Source organism: Prionailurus viverrinus, chromosome X (assembly GCF_022837055.1).
Source record: "Prionailurus viverrinus isolate Anna chromosome X, UM_Priviv_1.0, whole genome shotgun sequence".
NCBI classification, from domain to species: domain Eukaryota; kingdom Metazoa; phylum Chordata; class Mammalia; order Carnivora; family Felidae; genus Prionailurus; species Prionailurus viverrinus.
Window position 1 is genome coordinate 91,305,676 of NC_062579.1, and position 23,537 is coordinate 91,329,212.

The 23,537-nt window shown below is 49.7% G+C and overlaps 2 protein-coding genes and 1 long non-coding RNA gene across 3 annotated transcripts; 1 reads left to right on the plus strand and 2 right to left on the minus strand.

The window, feature by feature from the left end:
- Nucleotides 1-6,308: 6,308 nt before the first annotated feature.
- On the minus strand, nucleotides 6,309-9,365 carry LOC125157827 (uncharacterized). The gene is made up of 4 exons (XR_007149079.1): nucleotides 9,212-9,365; nucleotides 7,137-7,203; nucleotides 6,875-6,945; nucleotides 6,309-6,552 (listed from the first exon to the last, which is right to left on the minus strand). It is a non-coding gene; the product is annotated as an uncharacterized LOC125157827 (long non-coding RNA).
- On the minus strand, nucleotides 7,233-8,315 carry RNF113A (ring finger protein 113A). The gene has a single exon (XM_047844865.1). The coding sequence runs from the start codon at nucleotides 8,313-8,315 to the stop codon at nucleotides 7,284-7,286; it is 1,032 nt and encodes a 343-aa protein (XP_047700821.1). The 3' UTR covers nucleotides 7,233-7,283.
- NDUFA1 (NADH:ubiquinone oxidoreductase subunit A1) lies at nucleotides 8,598-12,514 on the plus strand. Its single transcript, XM_047844866.1, has 3 exons — nucleotides 8,598-8,730; nucleotides 9,688-9,777; nucleotides 12,385-12,514. Exons 1-3 carry the CDS (start codon nucleotides 8,629-8,631, stop codon nucleotides 12,403-12,405), a joined length of 213 nt encoding a protein of 70 aa, XP_047700822.1. The 5' UTR covers nucleotides 8,598-8,628; the 3' UTR covers nucleotides 12,406-12,514.
- Nucleotides 12,515-23,537: the final 11,023 nt, after the last annotated feature.

Genomic DNA, 23,537 nt, shown 5'->3' on the forward strand with positions numbered 1-23,537 from the left:
TATTTTTGGGACAGAGAGAGACAGAGCATGCACGGGGGAGGGGCAGAGAGAGAGGGAGACACAGAATCGGAAACAGGCTCCAGGCTCTGAGCCATCAGCCCAGAGCCCGACGGGGGGGCTCGAACTCACCGACCGTGAGATCGTGACCTGGCTGAAGTCGGACGCTTAACGGACTGCGCCACCCAGGCGCCCCAGGAGTATATACTTTTAAATGGTGACTATGAATATATTCGTACTGAGATATGAGCTATCTCTCACCAAAGCTGTTACAAAGAAAGACTAAATGGGAGATGAGAAAGGAGGGACATTGAGGGTGCGGTTTTTCTTGGTTTGGCGAGAGGGAAGGAGAGAGAAATAGCTAAAGAGGAAGGCTGGGTCCACGGAAAAAAGCAAAGGACCGATTACCGTAAAAGCCAGCACAGGGGTTACCTCTGTGTAACCTCTACGGGTGGAGGGGTGTGATCTGGAGAGGGTGCACTGAGGCTCCTTGAGTGTTCTCCGTTTTGTATTCCTTGACCAGGGTCGTGGTTATGCGGGTGTTCCTGTGTAATTACTTGTTCTGCAAAGTTGTGTTTTATGTGCTTTTCTGTATGTGCATCTTTCTTTTTTTTAGTTTTTTTTTAAGTTTATTTATTTTGAGAGAGAGTCGGTGGCGGGGGGCGGGCAGAGAGAGGGAGAGATAGAATCCCAAGCAGGCTCCGCACTGCCAGTGCAGAGCTGGACACGGGGCTCGATCTCATAAACTGTGAGATCATGACCTGAGCCGAGATCAAGAGTCAGACGCTTAACCGACTGAGCGCCACTTTTTTTTCCCCCAAAGTATTCTCTACACGCAACGTGGGGCTCGAACTCCTAACCCAAGATCAAGAGGCGCATCCCCGACTTGTGCACTTTTGTTATGGCTGTGTCTCTATTGCTTAAATCAATGCCTGGCATATAGCAGATGCTCAAAAACTACTTATTAAATGCATGTCCACAGCCTCCAGTCTAGTCCAGTCCACCATCGTGTCACCTGGACTAGTGCTCCAGCCTCCTAAGTGGTCTCCGTGTCTCCTGTCTGGTTCCTTGAATCCATTCTCCACACTGCAGAATTCTCTTTTTAAAACTTCAAATCGGGGGGTGCCTGGGTGGCTCAGTTGGTTAAGCCTTCAGCTCAGGTAATGATCTCACGGTTCGGTTCGTGAGTTCGAGCCCCACATCAGGCTCTCTGCTGTCAGCACAGAGCCTCCTTGGGATCCTCTGTCACCCTTTCTCTCTGCCCTCCCCCATTTCCACTCTTTCTCTCTCAAAAATAAATGTGAAAAAAAAAATCTCTCTCACTTTGTCCCGCTCACATTCATGCTCTCTCTCTCTCAAAAAAAATTCAAATCTGATCATCTCACTTTCTTTTTTTTATGTTTATTTTCAGAGAGCATGTGCACATGCATACAAGTGGGGAGCGCGCAGAGAGAGAGGGAGAGAGAATCCCAAGCAGGTTCCATGCTCAGCTCGGAGCCAGACATGGAGGCTGGATCCCACGACCATGAGCTAGATCATGACCTGAGCCGAAATCAAGAGTCGGACACTCAGCTGACTGAGCCACCCAGGTGCCCCTTCACTTTCTTTTTTAAAACCCTTTGATGGCACCCCTTTGCCATTCAGATAAAGTCCAGAGTCCTTAAGGTGACTCGCAAGGTGTCTGCTCTTTGGCCCCTGATTACCTCTTTCCTGCAGCCGTGCTGGACTGCTTTGTATTCTTAGCCCAAGCCAGTCGCTCACTTCAGGTCTTCAGTGTGTACTTATCCCTCTGCCTGGGATACTCTCTCCCGCTCCCCTTTTAGGTCTCAGTTTGAGGGTCATTTCCTAGGGCAGCCTCCTCTGACCTCTCAGACTAGGTTAGCTTCTTTAGAGCAATCTTATCTCTGCTCACATGCTTGCTTTCCCCTCCCCCCCCCCCGTACATACTTTAAAAAACTATTTGTGGGGCACCTGGGTGGCTCAGCCGATTGAGTGTCCTACTTTGGCTCTGGTCATGATCTCACAGTTCGTGGGTTCGAGCCCCACATCGGGCTTTGCACTGATAGCATGGAGCCTGTTTTGGATTCTCTGTCTCCCTCTGTGCACACTGTCTCTCCCTCAAAAATAAATAAAAGTTAAAAAAAAATACAATCAGCAAAACCAAAAGGCAACCGACCTAATGGGAGAAGATATTTGCAAACAACATATCAGATAAAGGGTTAGTATCCAAAATCTATAAAGAATTTATCAAACTCAACACCCAGAATACAAAGAATCCAGTGAAGAAATGAGCAAAAGACATGAACAGACACTTCTCCAAAGAAGACATCCAGATGGCCAACCGACACATGAAAACATGCTCCACATTACTCAGAATCAGGGAAATATAAATCAAAACCACAATGCGATACCATCTCACCCCTGTCAGAATGGCTAACATTAGCAACTCAGGCAACAACAGGTGTTGGCGAGGATGCGGAGAAAGAGGGATGCTGTTGCATTGCTGGTGGGAATGCAAACTGGTGCAGCCACTCTGGAAAACAGTATGGAGGTTCCTCAAAAAATTATAAATAGAAATACTCTATGACCTAGCAATTGCACTACTAGGTATTTATCCAAGGGATACAGGTGTGCTGTTTCGAAGGGGCACATGCACCCCCATGTTTATAGCAGCACTATCGACAATAGCCAAAGTATGGAAAGAGCCCAAATGACCATCGATGGATAAATGGATAAAGAAGATGTGGTATGTAATATACAATGGAGCATTACTCAGCAATCAGAAAGAATGAAATCTTGCCATTTGCAACTATGTAGATGGAACTGGAAGGTATTATGCGAAGTGAAATTAGTCAGAGAAAGACAACAATCATATGAGTTCACTCATATGAGGACTTTAAGAGACAAAAAAGATGAATATAAGGGAAGGGAAACAAAAATAATATAAAAACAGGGAGGGGGACAAAACAGAAGAGACTCTTAAATATGGAGAACAAACTGAGGGTTGCTGGAGGGGGTGTGTGGGGGGGGGGATGGGCTAAATGGGTAAGGGGCACTAAGGAATCTACTCCTGAAATCATTGTTGCACTATATGCTGACTAATTTGGATGTAAATTAAAAAAAATTAAAATTAAAATTAAAAATAAATAAAAATATTTGAAAGAACAATGTTTAATTTCCACCTATGAAATGAAGTTGCACCATTTAATTAAAGGTGATAAAAACTAGTTCTGACTTTTAAAATGTAATCGTAAACTGGTAAATATGAAAGCTATCTTGAGTACACTATTGATGCGTGTGCTTTTGTGGTTATGGTCCCTTTTAAGAAAATGCTGGATGTTGTGGATCCTAAGATTAATGCTCATTTGCATGTATCTTGTATATTCTTAAGATTCAGAGGCAGGTATTAAACAATATGTGGAGTAGTAGACAAATGTCTTTCTCCTATTCTTTCTTTCAGCACTTTAAGACCAACTTCTTAGGGAGCCTGGGTGACTCAGTTGAGCGTCTAACTCTTGATTTCTGCTCAGGTCACAATCTCAACGGTTGGCAGGATGGAGCCCCACGTTGCTTCAGGCTCTGTGCTGACAGCGGTAAGCCTGCTTGGATTCTCTCTCTCTCTCTCTCTCTCTCTCTCTCTCTCTCTTTGCCTGTCCTCCACTCACATGCTCTGTCTTCCTCTCTCTTAAAATAAACATAAAAAAAAGATTTCTTTTTTTTTTAATATAATTTATTGTCAACTTGGTTTCCATGCAACACGCAGTGCTCATCCCAACAGGTGCCTTCCTCCATGCCCAGCACCCACCCTCCTGTCCCTCCCACACCCCATCAACCCTCAGATTGTTCTCAGTTTTTAAGAGTCTCTTACGGTTTGGCTCCCTCCCTAACTTTTTTTCCCCTTCCCCTCCTCCATGGTCTTCTGTTAAGTTTCTCAGGATCCACGTAAGAGTGAAACCATATGGTATCTGTCTTTCTCTGTATGGCTTATTTCACTTAGCATCACACTCTCCAGTTCCATCTACGTTGCTACAAAAGGCCATATTTCATTCTTTCTTTTTTTTTTTTTTTTAATTTTTTTTTTCAACGTTTATTTATTTTTGGGACAGAGAGAGACAGAGCATGAACGGGGGAGGGGCAGACAGGCTCCAGGCTCTGAGCCATCAGCCCAGAGCCTGACACGGGGCTCGAACTCCCGGACTGCGAGATCGTGACCTGGCTGAAGTCGGACGCTTAACCGACTGCGCCACCCAGGCGCCCCTTTCTTATTGCTAAGTAGTACTCCATTGTGTATATAAACCACAATTTCTTTATCCATTCATCAGTTGATGGACATTTAGGCTCTTTCCACGATTTGGCTATTGTTGAGAGTGCTGCTATAAACATTGGGGTACAAGTGCCCCTATGCATCAGCACTCCTGTATCCCTTGGGTAAATTCCTAGCAGTGCTATTGCTGGGTCATAGGGTAGATCTATTTTTAATTTTTTTTTTAAATTTTTTTTAACGTTTATTTATTTTTGAGACAGAGGGAGACAGAGCATGAACGGGGGAGGGGCAGAGAGAGAGGGAGACACAGAATCAGAAGCAGGCTCCAGGCTCTGAGCCATCAACCCAGAGCCCGACGCGGGGCTCGAACTCACAGACCGTGAGATTGTGACCTGAGCCGAAGTCGGAGGCTCAACCGACTGAGCCACCCAGGCGCCCCTATTTTTAATTTTTTGAGGACCCTCCACACTGTTTTCCAGATTGGCCGCACCAGTTTGCATTCCCAGCAACAGTGCAAGAGGGTTCCCGTTTCAGACTAACTTGATCTGTGCCTTCAATCTCATCTCTGGTCAGTTCTAGAGCTTAGTCTTCAGCAGCATTCTTTCTCTTTCATCTTTTTCTCCTGGACCCTTTCCATCAGCTTAACTTCCTGAATATCAATTCTCAGGAAGGGTAAAAAAAAAAAAAAAAAAAGAAAAAAGAAAGAAACATTTTTATAATTCTTTTGCTCCTCATCACCATGTATCTTTCATGACACTTCACTCTCTTCCTTTGCCTTCCGTGACAGTGTTCGCTTTTTTTTTTAGTTTTTTTTTAAATGTTTATTTTTGAGAGAGACAGAGACAGAGCTTGAGTGGGGGAGGGGCAGAGAGAGAGTGACACAGAATCTAAAGCAGTCTCCAGGCTCTGAGCTGTCAGCACAGAGCCCGATGCAGGGCTTGAACCCATGGGCCGTGAGATCATGACCTGAGCCGAAGCTGGATGCCCAAACGACTGAGCCACCCAGGCACCCCGACAGTGTTTGCTTCTATTTCTCCATCTTTGTCCCCACAGCGTCCTGTTTCCTGTTTGGCTGCTTCTTTGTCTCATCCCTTGAGTGCTGTTTCCTCTGGCCAGACTTTCTTAAACCCTTTCCCAATAGGTTATTACGTATCCCCACTGGACTTTATCCATTCTCTTATAGAATGTATCACTTTGTAGAAAGTAAAACAATGCTTCTGAACTCCGAGGCTGGGATTGGGTTAATCCTGAGAGATCGACCCAGTGCACTTTTTCCCTCCTGCTTATCACACCTGCCACTGTTTGATGTCCAGCTCCGTGAAGACAGGGGCTGTGTCTATCTTGTTTGCTAATATCCCCTATGCCAAACATAGTGCCTGACACACAGTTGCCGCTCAAAGAACATATTTATTTTTTTATTTTTTATTTTATTAAAAAATTTTTTTAATGTTTTTATTTATGTTTGAGACAGAGCATGAGCAGGGGAGGGGCAGAGAGAGAGGGAGACACAGAATCTGAAGCAGGCTCCAGGCTCTGAGCTGTCAGCACAGAGCCTGACGAGGGGCTCGAACTCATGGACCGTGAGATCATGACCCGAGCTGAAGTCGGACGCTCACCTGGCTGAGCCTCCCAGGCGCCCCTCAAAGAATATATTTAAATGGATTAATGAATGTGAATTTAAAAACTCTAACCCACAATTAATTATTGCATCTCTTTCCTGGGATCAGCACAAATACTAATCAGTAAAAATGTATTCATCATTTGGTCTAACTGGCCTCCCTGCCTCGTGTCTTCCATCTTCCTGCAATCTATCCAACAGCCTGTGGCCCCAGTAACATTAAAAGAAAAACAAAAAGCCTGGGGGCACCTGGGTGGCTCAGCTGGTTAAGGTTCCGACTTTGGCTCAGGTCGTGATCTCGCAGTTCATGAGTTCAAGCCCCACATCGGGGCTCTGTGCTGGCAGCTCGGAGCCCGGAGCCTGCTCTGGGTTCCGTGTCTCCCTCTGTCACTGCCCCTCCCCTACTTGCGCTCGGTCTCTCTCCCTCTCAAAAATAAACACTGGGAAAAAAAAAAGTCTGATTGTGTTCCCCTCCCCAAACCTCTGCTGTCTCATTACCTACAGAATGTGGTCAAAGCTCCTCGGCCTGGATTCAAGGCTTTGGCCCCAATATCCCTTTTCAAGCGTCTCTGGGTTTATTATTACATGCCAAGCACTGGGCCTGTCACTGAAGACTTCACAGACTGGTTGGGAAGACAGGTACGTAGATGACCGTGATCGGCTCCGTTACAGTCTGTGAGGACACGGTTTCAGACAATGGATTATAAAATGCTGGGTTTCTGCCCTGCGAACTTGGTTTACAAGTTGGGTCTAGCGCTGCAGTGTCCAGTATAGTGGCTAACTTGCCACACTTCAGGTCCTCAGCTGCCACATGAAAGCTAGCGGCTATCATACTGGACAGCACAGCATAGGCCATTTCAATCGTTCGTGGAAGCAGGGTCACCTATGGTGCTTTAAAGAGAGCAAGAACCGTTTCCCAGACACGCACCCTGGTGCTGGCTAGCAGCTCGCCCCCCCCAATCCTCCCACTCACCCCCCACCCCCCAAACACACACCTTGGCTGGGGCAGGTTTTGAAGCAGTACAGGCTCCCAACAGAGATAATGCACGGAAGGTACTTTTGTAACCTATTAAGTGATACAGAAACGTGACACGATAGGTTCAGTTCTTGCTTTCATCACAGCTTTGATTAGTTCTAGCAACTTCTAGCTCTTCTTTCCAACTTCTCCCCTCCCCGGAATTCATGCCAAAGGGTTCTGAGAAGTTATGTTACACCCAGGCAGCATTTATACCAGGCAAAAATCCAGATTGTACCTACCTCGAGGCTTTTACAAGCCATCCATCCAGGAACCTACTTCACCACCCGCCTCTTCCACTCACTTTCCCTAGAAAGGAAGGACACGGCGAATTACGCTTTCCAAAACAACAAAAGTATTTATTTTGAGGTATGAGAATAATAGGAAAACTAAGTGATGGGGTTTGGACTCTCATCGGGGTCTTCTGGGAAATCGGAAGCACCACCCACTTCCGCAGCTCGGTGCTTCTCCAACTTAGCAATCAATTCTTTCGCAGGATTGAAGACGCCATTGGTCTGCTGGTCACAGACATAGCAGCGAGGGGTGGTGCGGAAATGCTGCAGCGCACAGCTCTCACAGAAATAATGCCTGCACTTGGTGACAACTGGATTCTGGAAGGTCTGGCGACAGATGAAACACTTGAATGGTATTTCCTCATCATCGCTTCCCACTTCATAGTTTTCATCCTCATAGACGCCATAGCGACCCTCATCAAGCTCACGTTCGATCTGCCACCCATGCTTGTAATCTGAACGGTCATGGAGGAACTTGCAGCTGTCTCCGAAGCCGCAAAAGCCAGTCTCCTTGTAGTCTTTGCAAATGTCGGGCTGGTAATCCCAGCGCACGGTGGCGCGTAGATGCTCGGGAGCTCGGATGGGGCCCTTCCTCACCATCCCGGAGGAAGCATTGCCCATAGACGTATCCTTGGGCTTCATGTATTTCTGATAATTATTGATCCCCCGATAGATCTTGTCATCTTCCTTGCCCCTCAGCTCCTCCTGGATCTTCTGGCTGCGCTCAAAGATGGCTTGCGCGTCACGCTCCTTCTCTGTGTCTAGCTCGTAGACCGCAGTCGCGCCCATATCCTCTGGTCCCACGGGCTTGGCCGAGCGGGTGGACTTGTACACCACGCCAAGGCTCTCGGGCTCGGTCGCCTCCTCCTCGCTGCTCAAGTCGCCGTAAGCCTCCTTCTGTTTACCACTGCCACGAGTCTTCTGTATCATCGGGTTGTGGATCGCCCGCTTCTTTTCCGGGCGAACCACTGTGTTGCCTTCGTCGCTGCTGCCGCTGCTGTCTCCGGACTCCTTGTCGCAGACCGGGCGCTTTCTGCGGCCTGCAGCCCCTTTTCGTGCACCGGGCTTTTTGAAGAGGAAGGTGCACACCTGGTCCGTGGTCTTTCCCGGCGAAAGTTGCTCTGCCATTTTAGAGTCCCGAGCTCCGGAACGGCTATGGCGTGCTCGGCCGCGCGGGGCCTCTTCACGTCATCGTACGTCGCGCGCCCGGCCGCCAGTCGGAGCCAACCGGGCGGCCCAAAGCCGACTGCGGGAGCGCTAGGGGGCGAGGGGGCGAGCGCGCGCCACCCCTGAGCCCCGTCGGCCTCCGTCGTTTCCTCCGGAGGCGTGTGCGGCCCCGCCCCGCTCGCAGCTTGCCGCGGAGCCTACCGGGAAGGGTCCGAAGCCGGGTCACCTTTCGGGGGCTGGGAAGGAGGGGTTCGGTCCTGGCAGCCGCGGCGCGATGTGGTTCGAGATTCTGCCCGGCCTCGGCGTCATGGCCGTGTGCTTGGTCATCCCCGGCATAGCCACTGCGCACATCCACAGGTTCTGTAACGGGGGCAAGGTAAGGCGGCCTCTCCGGCGCGACGGCTGACTCCGTGGACTGGCGTTACAAAACGGGCGGCGGGAGGCCGTTGGGGCGCGGAGCCTCTCTGGGCTGGGGAACGCCAGGGGCGGCCCTCCCCTTTCTTAGTGTTGCCTGCAAGCGGAGGCTTGCGGAACGAAACCCGACGGAAACCACATCCTCCTCTAGCAAGGAGCAGCTAGTTGTCGTGCGAAGAGTGGGCTAGAGGGCAGAGTGGGTTCGGGGGCTGGAAAGGTAGATTAGAAGGTAGGTCCGAACTCCTGGGCGTCAGTCTAGTCTTGCCTCCACTTCCTCGGATCTCTGATCTTTCTTGCTGGATGGTTTTTTGTTTTTGTTTTTTAAATTTCTCGCATCCGCATCCTGGTAGCTTCACGGTTTTTTACCTCCCTACCCGTAGTTAGGTTTTTCCCTTGACATTTTTTTATCCCCCACCTTTCCCCCCAAGCCTCTAGGTATTTACCGCAAGATCCTGCTTTTCACATCAGGGTTGTAATTTTCTTCTTCTACTCGTTCACGTTATCTCTAGAGTGCAGGGTATAAATGTGTTTGCTTCCTGGTTTTGTGACTTTTCTTCACGTGTGATCTGCCGCTGTTGTTTCCTCTCATTAGGGTCCCAAAAGGAAACGACTAGTCAGGTGTCTAAAAAAAAAAAAAAAAAAAAAAAAAAAGCAGGGGGTGGGGGCGGGGCGAGGGGAAGGAGGAAAGGGGAAAAAAACCAGATGCTGGTTAAAATATAAAGGGTAAGAACTCATGGTTACCATCTTAATTATGAAGTTTAATGATCCGATTTTATTTAGGATCCCGTCTTAGTATCGATTTGGTTTTTGTTTCAGTGATGATTCCTTTTCTAGAATGTCACTTTTAAGTTCCGATAGCCCTCTCTTGGGTCATTCATTTTCATAAACATTGTGCAATAATACTTTCTTTTAATTGTAGGAAAAAAGGGTTGCCTATTATCGGTATCAGTGGAGTTTGATGCAAAGAGACAGGCGCATCTCTGGAGTTAATCGTTACTATGTGTCAAAGGTAAGATAGCTCTGATGCTAGCCATGTGTCAGTTGAGATGGGTTCTAGTAATGTTTTGCCAAATGTCTCACAGTGCTAATTTCCTTTGTGTCTTTTATTCTGTGGATTGTCTGCCTGTGCCCTTTGCTTGTTCTTTTTATACACGCACCTACACATATATGTTATTTACATGTAATGGCTATTAATCTTTTGTCTGTTGCATATGTGGTAGATATTTTCCCCAGTCTGGCTTCTTTACTTTATGATGTCTTTCATCAGATAGGTTTTAATTTTGGTGTTCAGTTTATCATATTTTGTCATTCTGGATTTTGGCTCACAAATGACTCTCCTACCCAAGATTATTTATATATTTTAAAAATTCCTCCCCCCAAAAATATATTTATATATGTACATATACATATATATATATATATATATATATATATATATTTTTTTTTTTTTTTTTTTTTTTTTTACATTTAGTGCTTTGACCCATCTACAGGTCATTTGGGGGTATAATGTGAAATCAGATTTTAACTGTACTTTTTTCCAAGGAATAGCCAGTTGTCACAATTGTCCATTTGTAGAACAGTCCATTTTTTTTTTTTAACATTTATTTTTGAGAGACAGAGAGATAGAGCATGAGCAGGGCAGGGGCAGAGAGAGAGAGGGAGACACAGAATCCAAAGCAGGCCCCAGGCTCCGAGCTGTCAGCACAGAGCCACATACCGGGCTCGAACTCACAAACCTGTGAGATCATGACCTGAGCCGAAGTTGGCCGCTTAACTGGCTGAGCCACCCAGGTGCCCTGAACAGTCCATTTTTTAATTTGAAATACCATTCTAATAAACTAAATTCTAAAACCATGTACACATGGTCCTGTTTCACAAATACACTCTTCCGTACTCCATTAGTTTGCCAGTTCCTGCACCCAATGCCATAGGTTAAAGAATTACTCTAATTTTAAATTTGATTGAATCCTATGGAATTGCAGTTTTTTGTAGATACAGAATGGCCAAGCAATAGCATTTTAATCTGATAAACCTAATAGTACATTCCTACCTCTTGTAGGAGTTCATCTCCCATTATTCTTTTAAAAAATTGTAGTTACTTTTTAATATTCTCTCCTGGCTCGTTTATTCTTCACAGTGAACCCAGGTTAATATTAGTTTCATTTTATAGATGAGAAAACAGGGTCGGTGACTATAAATAACACTCTAAGGACTCAAGCTAGGTGATCTGCCTGTCAGTATAGTGCTATTTGAGAATCTAATGTAATGAACGTGACGATCGATCTCTACTCAACTAAAGCGGTATTTCTCAAAGCACGGTCCAATAACCATCACAATCAGTTGGCGTAGGAGATAAAATGAAGATTCCTAATTAGAATTTCTACAGGGTGGCTCCCTGGGCCGTGCAGTTTTTATTTCTCGCAAGGTGATTCTTCCCGCAATAGTAAACAAGATACCTGGACTGTGTTATTTTAACACTTGGAAGAAATGTCATCACTGATTAATCTTTTATTCTATGGTTTCTGAGGTATTTGGTTGTGAGCTAAGTTAGAAAGAGTGGGTCTTCTGAATAAACAGTGTCTTGCTTACAGAGCCAAGAGTTCTGGAGGTGGGGTCCCTGACCTTGAATTCTGGCTCTGCCACTTTCTTAACTGACTTAAGCAAGAGACTTTTAAGCAGTCTCCATTTGTCCACGTGTAAAAAAGTAGAATGAAGTTGACAGTATTTTCCTCACGTTGGCTGTTATTTTTTTTTAATGGTTTTACCTTACTGTCCTCTGACTCTCTGAAGGATCCAGATGGTAAATAGTTGCTTGACTTTAGTTCTGATGGGGTGGGTTGGGGGGGCGGGGTCTTTTCATATAAAGTGATATGTTTGCTGCTGTCAGAAAATGAAAACTAGACATCCTTATAGCTTACTCTTTTTACTTTAGTGATTATAACATTCAGTTCACTTTATTGTTGCAGTTAGAGAAATACGGATGTGCAAGTACTTTCTTTAATAAAATGCCATTGGGGGACACTGGAAGTAAGGGTACAGGCATACCTCATTTTATTGCACTTATCGATACAGTACTGTGCTTTTTTACAAATTGAAGGGTTGGGGCGGCCCTGCATCGAGCAAGTCCGTCAGCGCTATTTTTCCAACAGCATCTGCTCAGTTCGTGTCTCTGTATCACATGTTGGTAATTTTCGAAATATTTCAAACTTGTCATTATGAATATATTTGTTACAGTGATCTGTGATCAGTGCTTATGACTCACTGAAAATTCAGGTGATGGTTGCATTTTTTAGCACTAAAGTACTTTTTATTTTTAAGAAAACATTTTTTAGCACTAAAGTACTTTTTATTTTTAAGAAAACATTTTTTAGCACTAAAGTACTTTAAAATTAAGGTTTGTACACTGTTTTTTTAGACCTAATGCTATTGCACAGTTGAGACTACAGTATAGTGTGAACATAATTTTTATATGCACTGGGCAACCAAAAAATTTATTTGACTGACTTTACTGACGTGGTCCGGAACCAGACCTTCAAGATCTCTGATGTATGCCAGTACATGCACATCTTTGGTGGGAAGAGAATTCTCACATTTTCCTTTTTATACTGTTTTTCAGGGTTTGGAAAATATTGATTAAAGAAGCCTTTTCCTGACCGATGAAGATTAACTCAGTTATGCTCATCTGCCCTTTCTAGAAGGTTATGCAGTCTATCAATGTAGTACATAATAAAAACAAAAAAGCGAAACCAAAGGCTTTCTTTACTTTTTTTTTTAATAGTACTAAACAATCTCAAGCAATCTACCCAGTGTAGCTTTATCACTTTAAAAAAAACCAGGGGCGTTGGGTGGCTCAGTCCGTGATCTCACAGTTCATGAGATTGAGCCCCATGTCAGGCTCTGCGCTGACAGCACAGAGCCTGCTTGGGATTCTCTCTCTCTCTGTCCCTCCCCTGCTCACTCTGTCTCTCTCTCTCTCTCAAAATAAATAAACTTAAAAAAAAAGGATCTTTCCTCTTAAAAAAAAAGTAGAGGGCAGCTGAGGCTTAAAATGATAGATGTAATGTGCACCAAGCACCTGTCAGTGCCTAATGTGTCATAAATGGTAGTTGTTACTATTGGAGTAGATAGGAATACATGAACAAAGACCTCATTCCTTCAGCGGTTGCTAGTAAAATATAGTTCCTTTCTAGTTCCTTTTCTGGGTGATTCCTATTGTGTTAAGTTCCAGGTAGAATGCTTTTATATGAAGTTTAAAGTGTTTAGTGATCTCTACACCCGACATGGGCCTTGAACTCAGAACCCTGAGATCAAGGGTCGCACGCTCTTCCTACAGAGCCGGCCAGGCGCCCCCGGGTAGGATGTTTTTAAAGCTGAGCTTGCACCTTGAACTTCCATGCACTCTGCATCTGACACATAGGATTCACTCAAGTGCCGATTGCTGTCTTAGTGGGGAGCAGCGGCAAGACTTGTCATTCTAATAAAATGAGTACACTGACTGCTTGAAATAAACACTTGCACGTTCACCACTAAAGGTAAGCAGATAATCTGAAAAGCTGTAACCCCTAGAGACATGGTGCTGCCCCGTGCGTGTAGATGTGTGTGTAGATCAACCCCCAAGGCGGCCACAGGACCTGTTCTCTTCTTCATCTTAACGTCTGACATGACCTGGCCCGCTGTCGCACTGTGCGCTTTCCATTGAACTCCTGCCGCCGGGCAGGGCTTACGGAGGAAGCAGGTGGCGGCGTTCATGCTTCGAGCGTTATTCTCTATTGTGCTGCCCGGGGATGAGAAACTGTTCAAGGAAAGCCACGGCCCCGATGACACACTTCATGCAACCTCTAGTCCGCATTTAGCACCACACAGGCCTCACTTTGTTGACTGTCATGAAAACCATCTCTGGGACGGAAGAGGCAGGGAGTAAGGATGGGGATGTAGAAGACCTTGACAGCATTACTAAATCCATCGCTAAGTCTCTGGATTTTTAGGTCTGTTCTGTCTACTGTGCCTCAAGGTGGGGATCATCCACTAAGGGTATCTGCTTAGATGGATTCAGGGCTGTTCAGTGGAGGGCCACAAAATGACAGGTAGAAATCAGTCGGTGAGGTTCAGCATGAGGGTCTGAATCCTTCACCTCCCTCTTTTCTGGAACCTGCCATGAAATTTCACTTCATCATTATAGTCTGCGGCCAGGGAGTGAACCAGGTGAAAACACCGTAGGTAGAAGATGACAGTGGTGTTTGGTAGCCTGCCTCTCCCTCGATTCTTTGCAGGTGCAATTAGCCAGAAGTGTTTTCTTCCAGCAGCTCTGACAGGTGGTCAGGGCACTGACCCCTCTCCCACCCCTGGTCCATAGCCACCTGCTCTTCAGGTTGAAATGATGCTCGGGAAATGACGCCATTCATTTGGTTTTATTCACTATCTTTAATTTTTTAAATACTGTAGTCACACAGCTCAAACATCTAACAATATAAGGTATTCCGTGAAAAGACTTGTTCCAACGCCCTGCCCAGCCCCTCCCCATCGACACACCACCCTGAAGGGTCTGTGTGCGCATACATACAAACACACGTCGGTAAGCGCGTAACAGCTGACACACAGTTTACCTTTATGTCACTTGTTTGGAAGAATGGTTCTTGCTTGAAATTACGTCTGCCAGGCTGCTGTAGTTATTTCTAGGGTCAAATAACAGTCGATAGGAAAAGACTTTGAAAAAGGTTAAAGGTCCTACGCGTTCAGAAGGGGAGGAAGAGGATGATCCTGCCCTTTGGGAAGCATTTTTAAGTGGAACATTTTTGAGAAAACCTTCTAGAATCAGCAGTCCAATTCCTTTTTCTTTTTTTTAAATGTGTTTTTTTTTTTTTTTTTTTTTTTGAGACAGAGCTCGCGGGCAGGGGAGGGGCAGAGAGAGAACCCCAAGCAGGCTTTGCGCTGTCGGCGCAGAGCCGGATGCGGGGCTCAGGACGCTTAGCCGACAGCCACCCAGGCGCCCCAGCAACCCAATTTCTAAGGACCCCTAGACATTTCGTCCAAACTCCCGTTCCTCAGAGGAGGAAACAGAGGCTCAGGGGCGGGAAGCAATCAGCTGGGGCGCAAGTGGGAGCAGACTCCTGGTGTTCTCACTCCCAACCCAGCGTGCTTTCATCTGTTCTCGGGGGTTCGCGTCTGTAAACACCGCTGAGTAAATGCTGCCTGCCAGGCACTGTGCCTCAGACTCGAATAAGACACAGCCTCGCCCTTCAGGAGCTCCCAGTAGCGTGGAGGGCAGTTGATGACAGGACCGGGTGAGGCGTGCTCTGAACGGAAGCTGCAGAAGGTGCGGGAGCACGGAGGTGGGGCTTGAGGAGCGGGGAGGGAAAGGCCACGGGCTTAGGGTAAGTTTCCGGGCGATGCCTACGCTGCTAGGCACGTCTTGAAGGTTGGGTAGGATTTGCGAGCTAAGCAAGCGAGGGGGAGGGCACGGCACGCAGAGAAAGGGCATGAGCGTGGGCGCACAGACTGGCACGGCCGTGTGGGAAAGAGCTATGAGCGGTTGTGCCCTGGAGCGGAGCGTGGGGCGGGAAGGAGGGGGTAAGAGGGACTGGAGAGGCCGGCAGCGCCCAGAACCCGAGGGGCCTGGTCTGTCTCCTTCGGGCTGTCAGACTCGCTTCCTGGGGCAGCTGGGAGCCCCTGCAGGGCGGGAAGCAGGAGTGAGATGGTGACCGGCCCATTCCTGCCTGGCCGCGCTGCAGAGCGAGGGACAGAAAGCCGTCCTTCAGCCCCGCCCCCGCCGCGGAAAGTTTACTTTTCCTGGGGCGCTGCTGACACCTAGTGGAACGAGGCCAGCAGTGCTTCTAAACCTTCTAGGATGCACAGGACGCCCGACCCAGGACGGCTCCTTTTCCGAAGGGCTGACGTGTGCCGTGGAGCCTCAGCGCCGGGGATGTGTCAGGCGGCCCCACCGCCCGTCGGCTGTGTGACCTTACGCAAGTCACTTCACTGCTCTGAGCCTCAGGTCTCCCATCTCTCACGTGAGGATAGTATGTGCCCCGCACACGTCCCTGCGGATATGAGACTGCCACGAAGTCGTGTCCATGAAATGGTTTGCACCCACAGCCCCGCACATGCGGAAGGGATCGTTGCCGGCACTGCACGCACCCCTCGAGTGGCTGGCCAGTCTACCCCTAGGTCCCCAAAAGTCACCCAAGTGTGGCGTCGGGGGCCCCTGAGGCCCAGCGTGTAACCAAGTGCAGGGAGCGCCCTGGGGGTTCCCTCTTAGAATGAGGGATCGCAACTAAGGTCTTTCCAGAGCACTGCAAAGACAACAAACAGGCCTTACAAAGCTCAACAAAGACACTGATCGCTCTGAAGGTATTTTCTGAAAGCAGAGAGGAGAACTCGCTTAACGCCACCGCCACTGTGAGAACCAAGTGCTGGCTTACCCCTCTCAGCAGCTGCCACTCGCTCCCTTCCAAGGGAAGGTGACGAGTGGCTGGGATTGGAGCCGGCCGTCCTCGACAGGAAGCTTCTGGATGAAGGTAGGGGGTGGGGGCTGAGCGCTGAGCACCACTTGCTTTTCCAAGATTTCCCCTCGTGCTGATACTTCTGTGACCCGAGAACACAAATTTTTATACTATCCTTTTGTGAGACACAGGACACAAGGAACAGTTACAGAGCTTTTTCTTCCCAGGTTATGTCGATGTGGACATCAGATACCCAGAGTCTGGCTCTCAGCTTCTTGGCTGGGGTCTGTGTGTGCTTGTGGAACGCCCCTCTCCTCCCCCTAGCTCATGCACAGCCCGCGGGCATACTGCGCTGGGGTTCACCATGCTCTTAGAACCTTCACGTTTTGGGTGCACTGTTGCTCAAAGACAAGAGAAGGAAGTTTCTGTGAAGAAATCCAGGGCTGTGTTTGCACACTCTAATTGTTAAGGGTCTCCCTGGCATATCTGTGTACCCTCAGTGTCCGATGCTATTGGCTGGAATATGCTTCCCCACCTGCAAAGGCCCTTTTGCAACAAAGAGCCAAATCACCGCTTTGGGGATTTCCACAAATCTTCATTCGTGATTACAGCCCTAATTATTCTTTTCTGGGCACGGCTTGAGAAAAGGGCCTAGCCGATCTTACTTGTGTAAACCCATGCAACTGGGAAGAAAAGGCCCTGTAACTGTTCCGTGCTTTATTAGTTGGGATACATTTTGTTTCCTCTGTTGTCCTGTTTCTTGGCAGATGTTCTTCAGTCCCAGAAGACAGGAAGATAAGATTTTGCCTTCTGGGCCTAATACCTTGTGTTTCTAAAGGCCCGAAAACAGGGTAGCCCCCTAGAAGCCCACTGCCCTCTCTTACCTGTAAGAGCCCCGTCTTGGGGCACCTGGGTGGCTCAGTCGGTTGAGCGTCCGACTTCGGCTCAGGTCATGATCTCACGGTTCGTGAGTTCGAGCCCCGCGTTGGGCTCTGTGCTTCGGATTCTGTGTCTCGCTCTCTCTGCCCCTCCCCTGCTCATGCTCTGTCTCTGTCTCAAAAATAAATAAAACATTAAAAAAATTTTTTTTGAAAGAGCACTGTCTTTGGGGCGGGGTGGGTCAGGTCTCTACAGCAACCGTGGAATTTGTATCCAGGGCCTGTGAGAGCGGCCCACCGTACTTACGACCGTGGATGAGAATCAAGGCATCACCGTCAAAAAGTCCAGCGATCCGAGGGGTGCCTGGATGGCTGTCAGTTAAGTGTTCAACTCTTGGTTTCGGCTCAGGTCATGATTTCAGGGTCGTGGGTTCGAGCCCCACATCGGGCTCTGCACTGGCAGTGCAGAGCCTGCTTGAGATTCTCTCTCTCTCCCTCTCTCTGTTCCCCCCTGCTCATGCTCTTTCTCAAAATAAATAAATTAACTTAAAAAAAAAAAAAAGTCCAGCGATCCAGAAACCGCTCTGCCACAGTGCTTTTGTTCTGAGCAAGGCACTGTTCAGTGAGGCACTCGCTCAATGGCAGACCTGTGTGCTGAGGATGGCTGGAATGTTCTGAGAGGTCACTGGGCAGCACAGTGCTCAGGGTCCCTGACCTTTAATGTTAGGGGATGGGCCTCAGCTGGGGAAAGGCCCTGGGCCTCCTACCTCCTCCTGCCCCTTCCTGGGACAGTCTGGTGGCCTTTTAGACTCGGAGCAAGAAGGTCATAGAGCCATACTGGCTTAGAACCTGCCCAAACCCAACGTGCCCTGCCACATTTGACTTACTAGTTGTCTCTCTTTTTAAAAATGTATTTATTTTAAGGGAGAGAGAGTGCAAGTGAGGGCAGGGCAGAGCAGAGAGAGGGGGACAGAGGATACGAAGCGGGCTCCGCGCTGACAGCAGAAAGCCCGACGTGCAGCCCGAACCCACGGACCGCGAGATCGCGACCCCATCCGAAGTCGGACGCTTAACCGACTGAGCCACCCAGGCGCCCCGCTAGTTCTCTTCTCGCGTGGGCCTGCCTTATCTTCCCAACTAGACCGTCAGCGCGCCGAGGGTGGGGGCCTTGTCTTCTCCCTTGCACGTGCCCCCAGTGCCTGCCGCCCGTGCTTCACAGATAAGAGGATAAATGAGGCAGAGGGTGACGAGGTGAGCGTGAGGGTATTAGCGGAGGGGAGGGCAGACACTGAGCGGGAACAAAAATGACTGCAGGGACAGAGGGGAGAATCCACTTCGGGGCCCACGGTGTGGACTCCCTCGGAGCGGGCCCCCGACTTGAGCTCCGGCCTCTCTTCCCTGTGCTCTGATGTCACCCACCTCCCCCCGGAGGCCTGTCCCCACCCTGTGCTCAACTCGGGGAGAAGCTAACAGAGAGCTGGGTCTCCAGAGCAACTCTCTCTCGGGAGCACCATATCCTTGGTACGAATTCACCCCCACTTCCCACACGCAGGGCCAGTGAGGTGCCTACCTCCCTCTCCGCTGGCGCTGTGTCCCGTGAGGCAGCCTCGGGACGCCCGGAGGGACAGGGGGACGCCTGTCCAACAAGCTCTGCCCCTTGGTCTCCACGGAAGGGGATGCAACACCCACTCACTGCGGACTGGCCTTCCGGCGGCCAAGAAGGCGCCCTCGGCGCGTTCTGGAAGAGCCCCGTGGGCTTCTGTGGCGGCACGTCTGTGGGCACGGGCTCCGCGTGCTCTCAGGTGAACACAGGCGCGTCACTGGACCGCACGCTGGTGTCCGAGCCGGGAACCAGGGCTTGGGGGCTGCGAGGAGGCAGGGCTAGGTGAGGGGAGGCCCGTGGAGAGGTGGGGTGGGCGGCAGGTGCGGACTCGGGGCTTCCCGGTCCGCCGCATCCATCTGCTTCCTGGGGAACCAGGGGCTGGGCTGGGCTCGTCCTCCACCGTCCCGCTTGCTCCTCTGCCTCCGTCTCCGGGCCACACACACCTGCGCCAGGGAGAGCGAAAGCATCCGGCGTTTGGGAGAACCTGTCGCCGGCACTGCCCGAGTCCAATCTGGAGAGCCCGGGGCCGGAATCTGTGGCTTAGGTCAGGGGCTTGACTGGGGGAGGAAGTCAAGTCCTGGCCCACGGAGTTCAAGCTCCCACTTCAAGGAGGCGCCTTCTCTCCCGGCCTCCCCCATGAAAGCGTTTTGCCTACGAGGAGTTTCTCGTCACCTGGCCGCCCGTCCTTCTGCTCCGGGCCCTGAAGGATCCCAGCACCCGGCCTCCTGGGTTGGGTTCTCACCGCGCGCCTCTCACCAGCTCCCCACCCCCGCTTCTTAGGAAAGGCCCTGCTGCCTTCGGCCACCCACGAAACCTGGACACAAAGGAGGCCGGAGCTCTGCCCTTTGGGAACGCGGCTGCCGTGGATCCGGGCCCACCGTGGCCCTAGAAGGTTCACGGCGGTTGGTCTGGTGGGCCGCATGGGAGTCAGGCCAGCGAGTGGCACTGAGGCCGGTCATCAGCACCGGGAGTGTTTTTGCTCTGGAGCCCGCGTGCTCACCAGCGACAGTGTCACGCAAATCCCTTCCTGGCTTGGCTGCTGGCCTTGGGCCTAAACGGCGAGAGCTCAACGCACACATTTGTCCCAGGCAAATTTGCCCAGCGTTGGGGGACCACTGGACTCGGACTCCACTCCTCCTCCTAACTACTGCCTGTTGCGCACTTTCGGTGTGCCTTTCCTTCTCGTTTTATTTTATGTTTTTAATGTTTTTACTTATTTATTTTGAGAGAGAGAGAGAGAGTGGGCGAGGGGGAGCAGAGAGACACAGAGGGAGAGAGAAAATCCCAAGCAGGCTCCACTCGGTCAGCACAGAGCCCGATGCGCAGCTTCATCTCACAAACTGTGAGATCACGACGGGAGCCGAAATCAAGAGCCAGTCGCTTGGGGCGCCCGGGTGGCTCAGTCAGTGAAGCATCGGCTTCGGCTCAGGTCGTGATCTCACGGTTCGTGAGTTCGAGCCCCGCGTCTGGCTCTGTGCTGACCGCTCAGAGCCCGGAGCCTGCTTCGGATTCTGTGTCTCCCTCTCTGCCCCTCCCCTGCTCGTGCTCTGCCTCTCTCTGTCTCAAAAATAAATAAAAACATTAAAAAAAAAAAAAAGATTCCCATTGCACACATGAGGCTCAGAGAGGTGAAACAACCTACCTAAAGTCACACAGCCAGTAGGTGGCAGAGCTGGGACGTGAAACCCTCTGCGACCAGAGTCTGAGTCCCTATAAGCCACAGTACCTACCCCCTCATCCCTCCCCAGTTCCGTTGCTCTGCCTCCCGCACTATCTTGGGGGCAGGCTCCGTGCGCGGGACCTCGATGTGTGTGCCGGCTTCCGGGCAGTGAGCTGAGCGTTTCATCCTGGGTGAGGAGGGGACACTCGGCGAATCACCTTCCTTTCTTTACTGCGATTGAGACGGATTGTCCGAGGGGCGAGGAGCCAAGCACTTCATACACAAAGCACAGTGGTTAAAAGCAGGGGTTGTGAGACGGAGGGACTTCACAGATCAATCAAATTAATAAAACTGGGTCCTAATGTAGGGTCAACGACTTTTGATTTCACCGCATAAAAAAACATTTTCTACTACTACCGCTATCAATAATAATGCTAGAAATAGTATCTAACCATCGTAAAGACAGCTTATGATGCACCAGGCACTGTTCTCAGTCTTTTTTTTTTTTTTAAGTTTATTTATTTTGAGAGCAAGCAGGGAAGGGGGGTGGGGAGAGAATTCCCAGCAGGCTGTGCACTGTGCAGAGCCCGATGTGGGGCTTGAAGTCACGAACCGTGAGATCACAACCCGAGGCGAAATTAATAGTCGGACTTCGGTTCAGGTCATGATCTCACGGTTCGTGGGTTCGAGCCCCATGTCGGATTCTGTGCTGATGGCCCAGGGCCTGGAGCCTGCTTCGGATTCTGTGTCTCCATCTCTCTCTGCCCCTCCTCTGCTCATGCTCTCTCTCTCTCTCTCAACAGTAAATAACATTAAAAAAAAAAAAAAAGAAATTAAGACTCAGATGCTCAACCAACTGAGCTACCCAGGAGCCCCACTGTTCTTGGTCTTTGCATGAATTGTCTGATTTGATCCCCACAAAAAACCTTACTCCATAGGCATTTTGTCGATGAGAAAACTAAGAAATGTTACGTCAATTGCTCCTGGGTCTATGCTGATAACCATTATGGCAGAAGCTCATCCTGGATTCATAAAGGGCATCTTTGAAAACAATAAAGCACAGAAGGGAGGCCACGACCTCAGAATTTGGGTATAAAGAAGTAAGAAGGCAGCCGGGTGGCTCAGTCGGTTAGGCGTCCGACTTCAGCTCAGGTCATGATCTCACAGTTCGTGGGTTCGAGCCCCACATCGGGCTCTGTGCTGACAGTGCGGCCCCTGCTTGGGATCCTCTCTCCCCCGTTTCTCTGCCCCTCCCCCGCTCGCTCGCTCTCTCAAAATAAATACATAAAAGAAGACATAAGGAGCTCAGTCAGTGTAGTCAGGCAGCACTGGGTTGAACCCTCTCTGTGCCTCAGTCTGTTCCCCTGTAATGAAAATATCAACACTTGCCTTATGGGTTGTTGAGAGAAATAAAAGACTTCACACATCCAGAGCCCCTTTGCACAGCAGCTGGCACATAAAAAGGACCCCTGTAGTTACCGGCCGTGAGGCTTATCGTCGCTGTTCCTCCTGGCACAGCCCCGCAAGAAGTACGGGGCACGGATTCTACTGTGTGGGCCTGCTCTGGAGGTCATGCTGTTGCGTGACCGACTGTCCCCCTCCTTCACTAACAGAAACAGCCAGAAATTGTTTCTCATTGGTGGAAACCGGTGTTGCCCTGGCAGCATTTGTAAACATTCTGCCTGGGAACCCAGGGGAAAAGCAGCTGGGAATCTCTTTCTGAGGCTTCCTTGGCCAGTACTGTTCCAAACAAGGATGTGGCCAGTCAGGTACCTGGTGTTGTTAAGGGTGGGAGGGCCTTGCAATGGGGCGTCCCCAGTCATCACCCAGACCCCAGACTTGACCACACCCTGGCCCTTTTCTCCCACGCTTGCGCATCTGGCCTCTCGTTAGGAAGGGAAGGGGGGAGAAAGAACTAGGACAGGCCAGTGGGAGGGATGCTTAAGAGTGATTTGTGCCCAGGGGCTCCTGGGTGGCTCAGTCGGTTAAGTGTCCAACTTTTGGTTGTGGCTCAGATCATGACCTCGCGGTTTGGGAGTTCGAGCCCCACATCGGGCTCTGTGCTGACAGTGCACACCCTGCTCGGGATTCTGTCTCCCTGTCTCTCGCTCTCTCAAAAATAAATACATAAGCATTAACAGACTAAATTTACCGGTTTACCAAAAAACTCCATTGTTGTCTTTAACCGCGGAGTTTATAGCAAATTGCTGTGGCCGCATTGGCACAGCCCTTAGGCTGGGCAGAGCCAGTTCTCCGGGGTTAAGGGCCTTCAGATCCCCTCGTCTGCCAGCCTCCAGTCTCTCCTCACTCTGGGACGGACAGCCTGGGGAGACTCCGTTCCCCCAGCACACGGCCTTGTCCACCCGCTGGATGCAGCAACAGGGCACCGAGGCAGATGCAAACGGAGCTCCAAATGCTAATGTGAAGACTCAAATGCACACGAGTCAGCATTATTACTGAATGTTTAAAAGGCCGCTCAATCCATTCCTGGGCTGATGGCCACAGCAACCGGGCTGCCCCACGCAGCACCCGCCACGCCCCGGAACCAACGATGACACTGAGAAAGGGAACAAAGAGTGACCCTTCTTTTTTTTTTTTTTTTTTTCAACGTTTATTTATTTTTGGGACAGAGAGAGAGCATGAACGGGGGAGGGGCAGAGAGAGAGGGAGACACAGAATCGGAAACAGGCTCCAGGCTCCGAGCCGTCAGCCCAGAGCCCGACGCGGGGCTCGAACTCACGGACCGCGAGATCGTGACCTGGCTGAAGTCGGACGCTTAACCGACTGCGCCACCCAGGCGCCCCGAGTGACCCTTCTTGAAAGAGGCCCACGGAAAGCAACTGAGCCCATTCTGGACTTCAGATGGAAATGTGAGAACAGGCCCCCCCCCCCCCCCCCACAACCCTTTGTGAATCCTGGAGGGAGGAGAGCCCGGTGGCTAAGCGCTCTCACTCTCGCTGGGACTGTGGAGCCAGATAGTCTGGGTGTGAACTTGGCCTTCTTCTTTTCATGTGGTAACGAGAGTCTCTCTCTTTATGACTCAGGGTCCCAGCAGGAAACTTGGCATACTAAAAGTAGGGCAGGTAGAGAAGGGTTAAGTAGAGGGAGTGTTTACAAAGGCAGGGGCAGAACTAGGGAGACAAGGGCAAGTGCAGCTCCCCGGGGGCTAGAATGGCGGATCCACTGGGC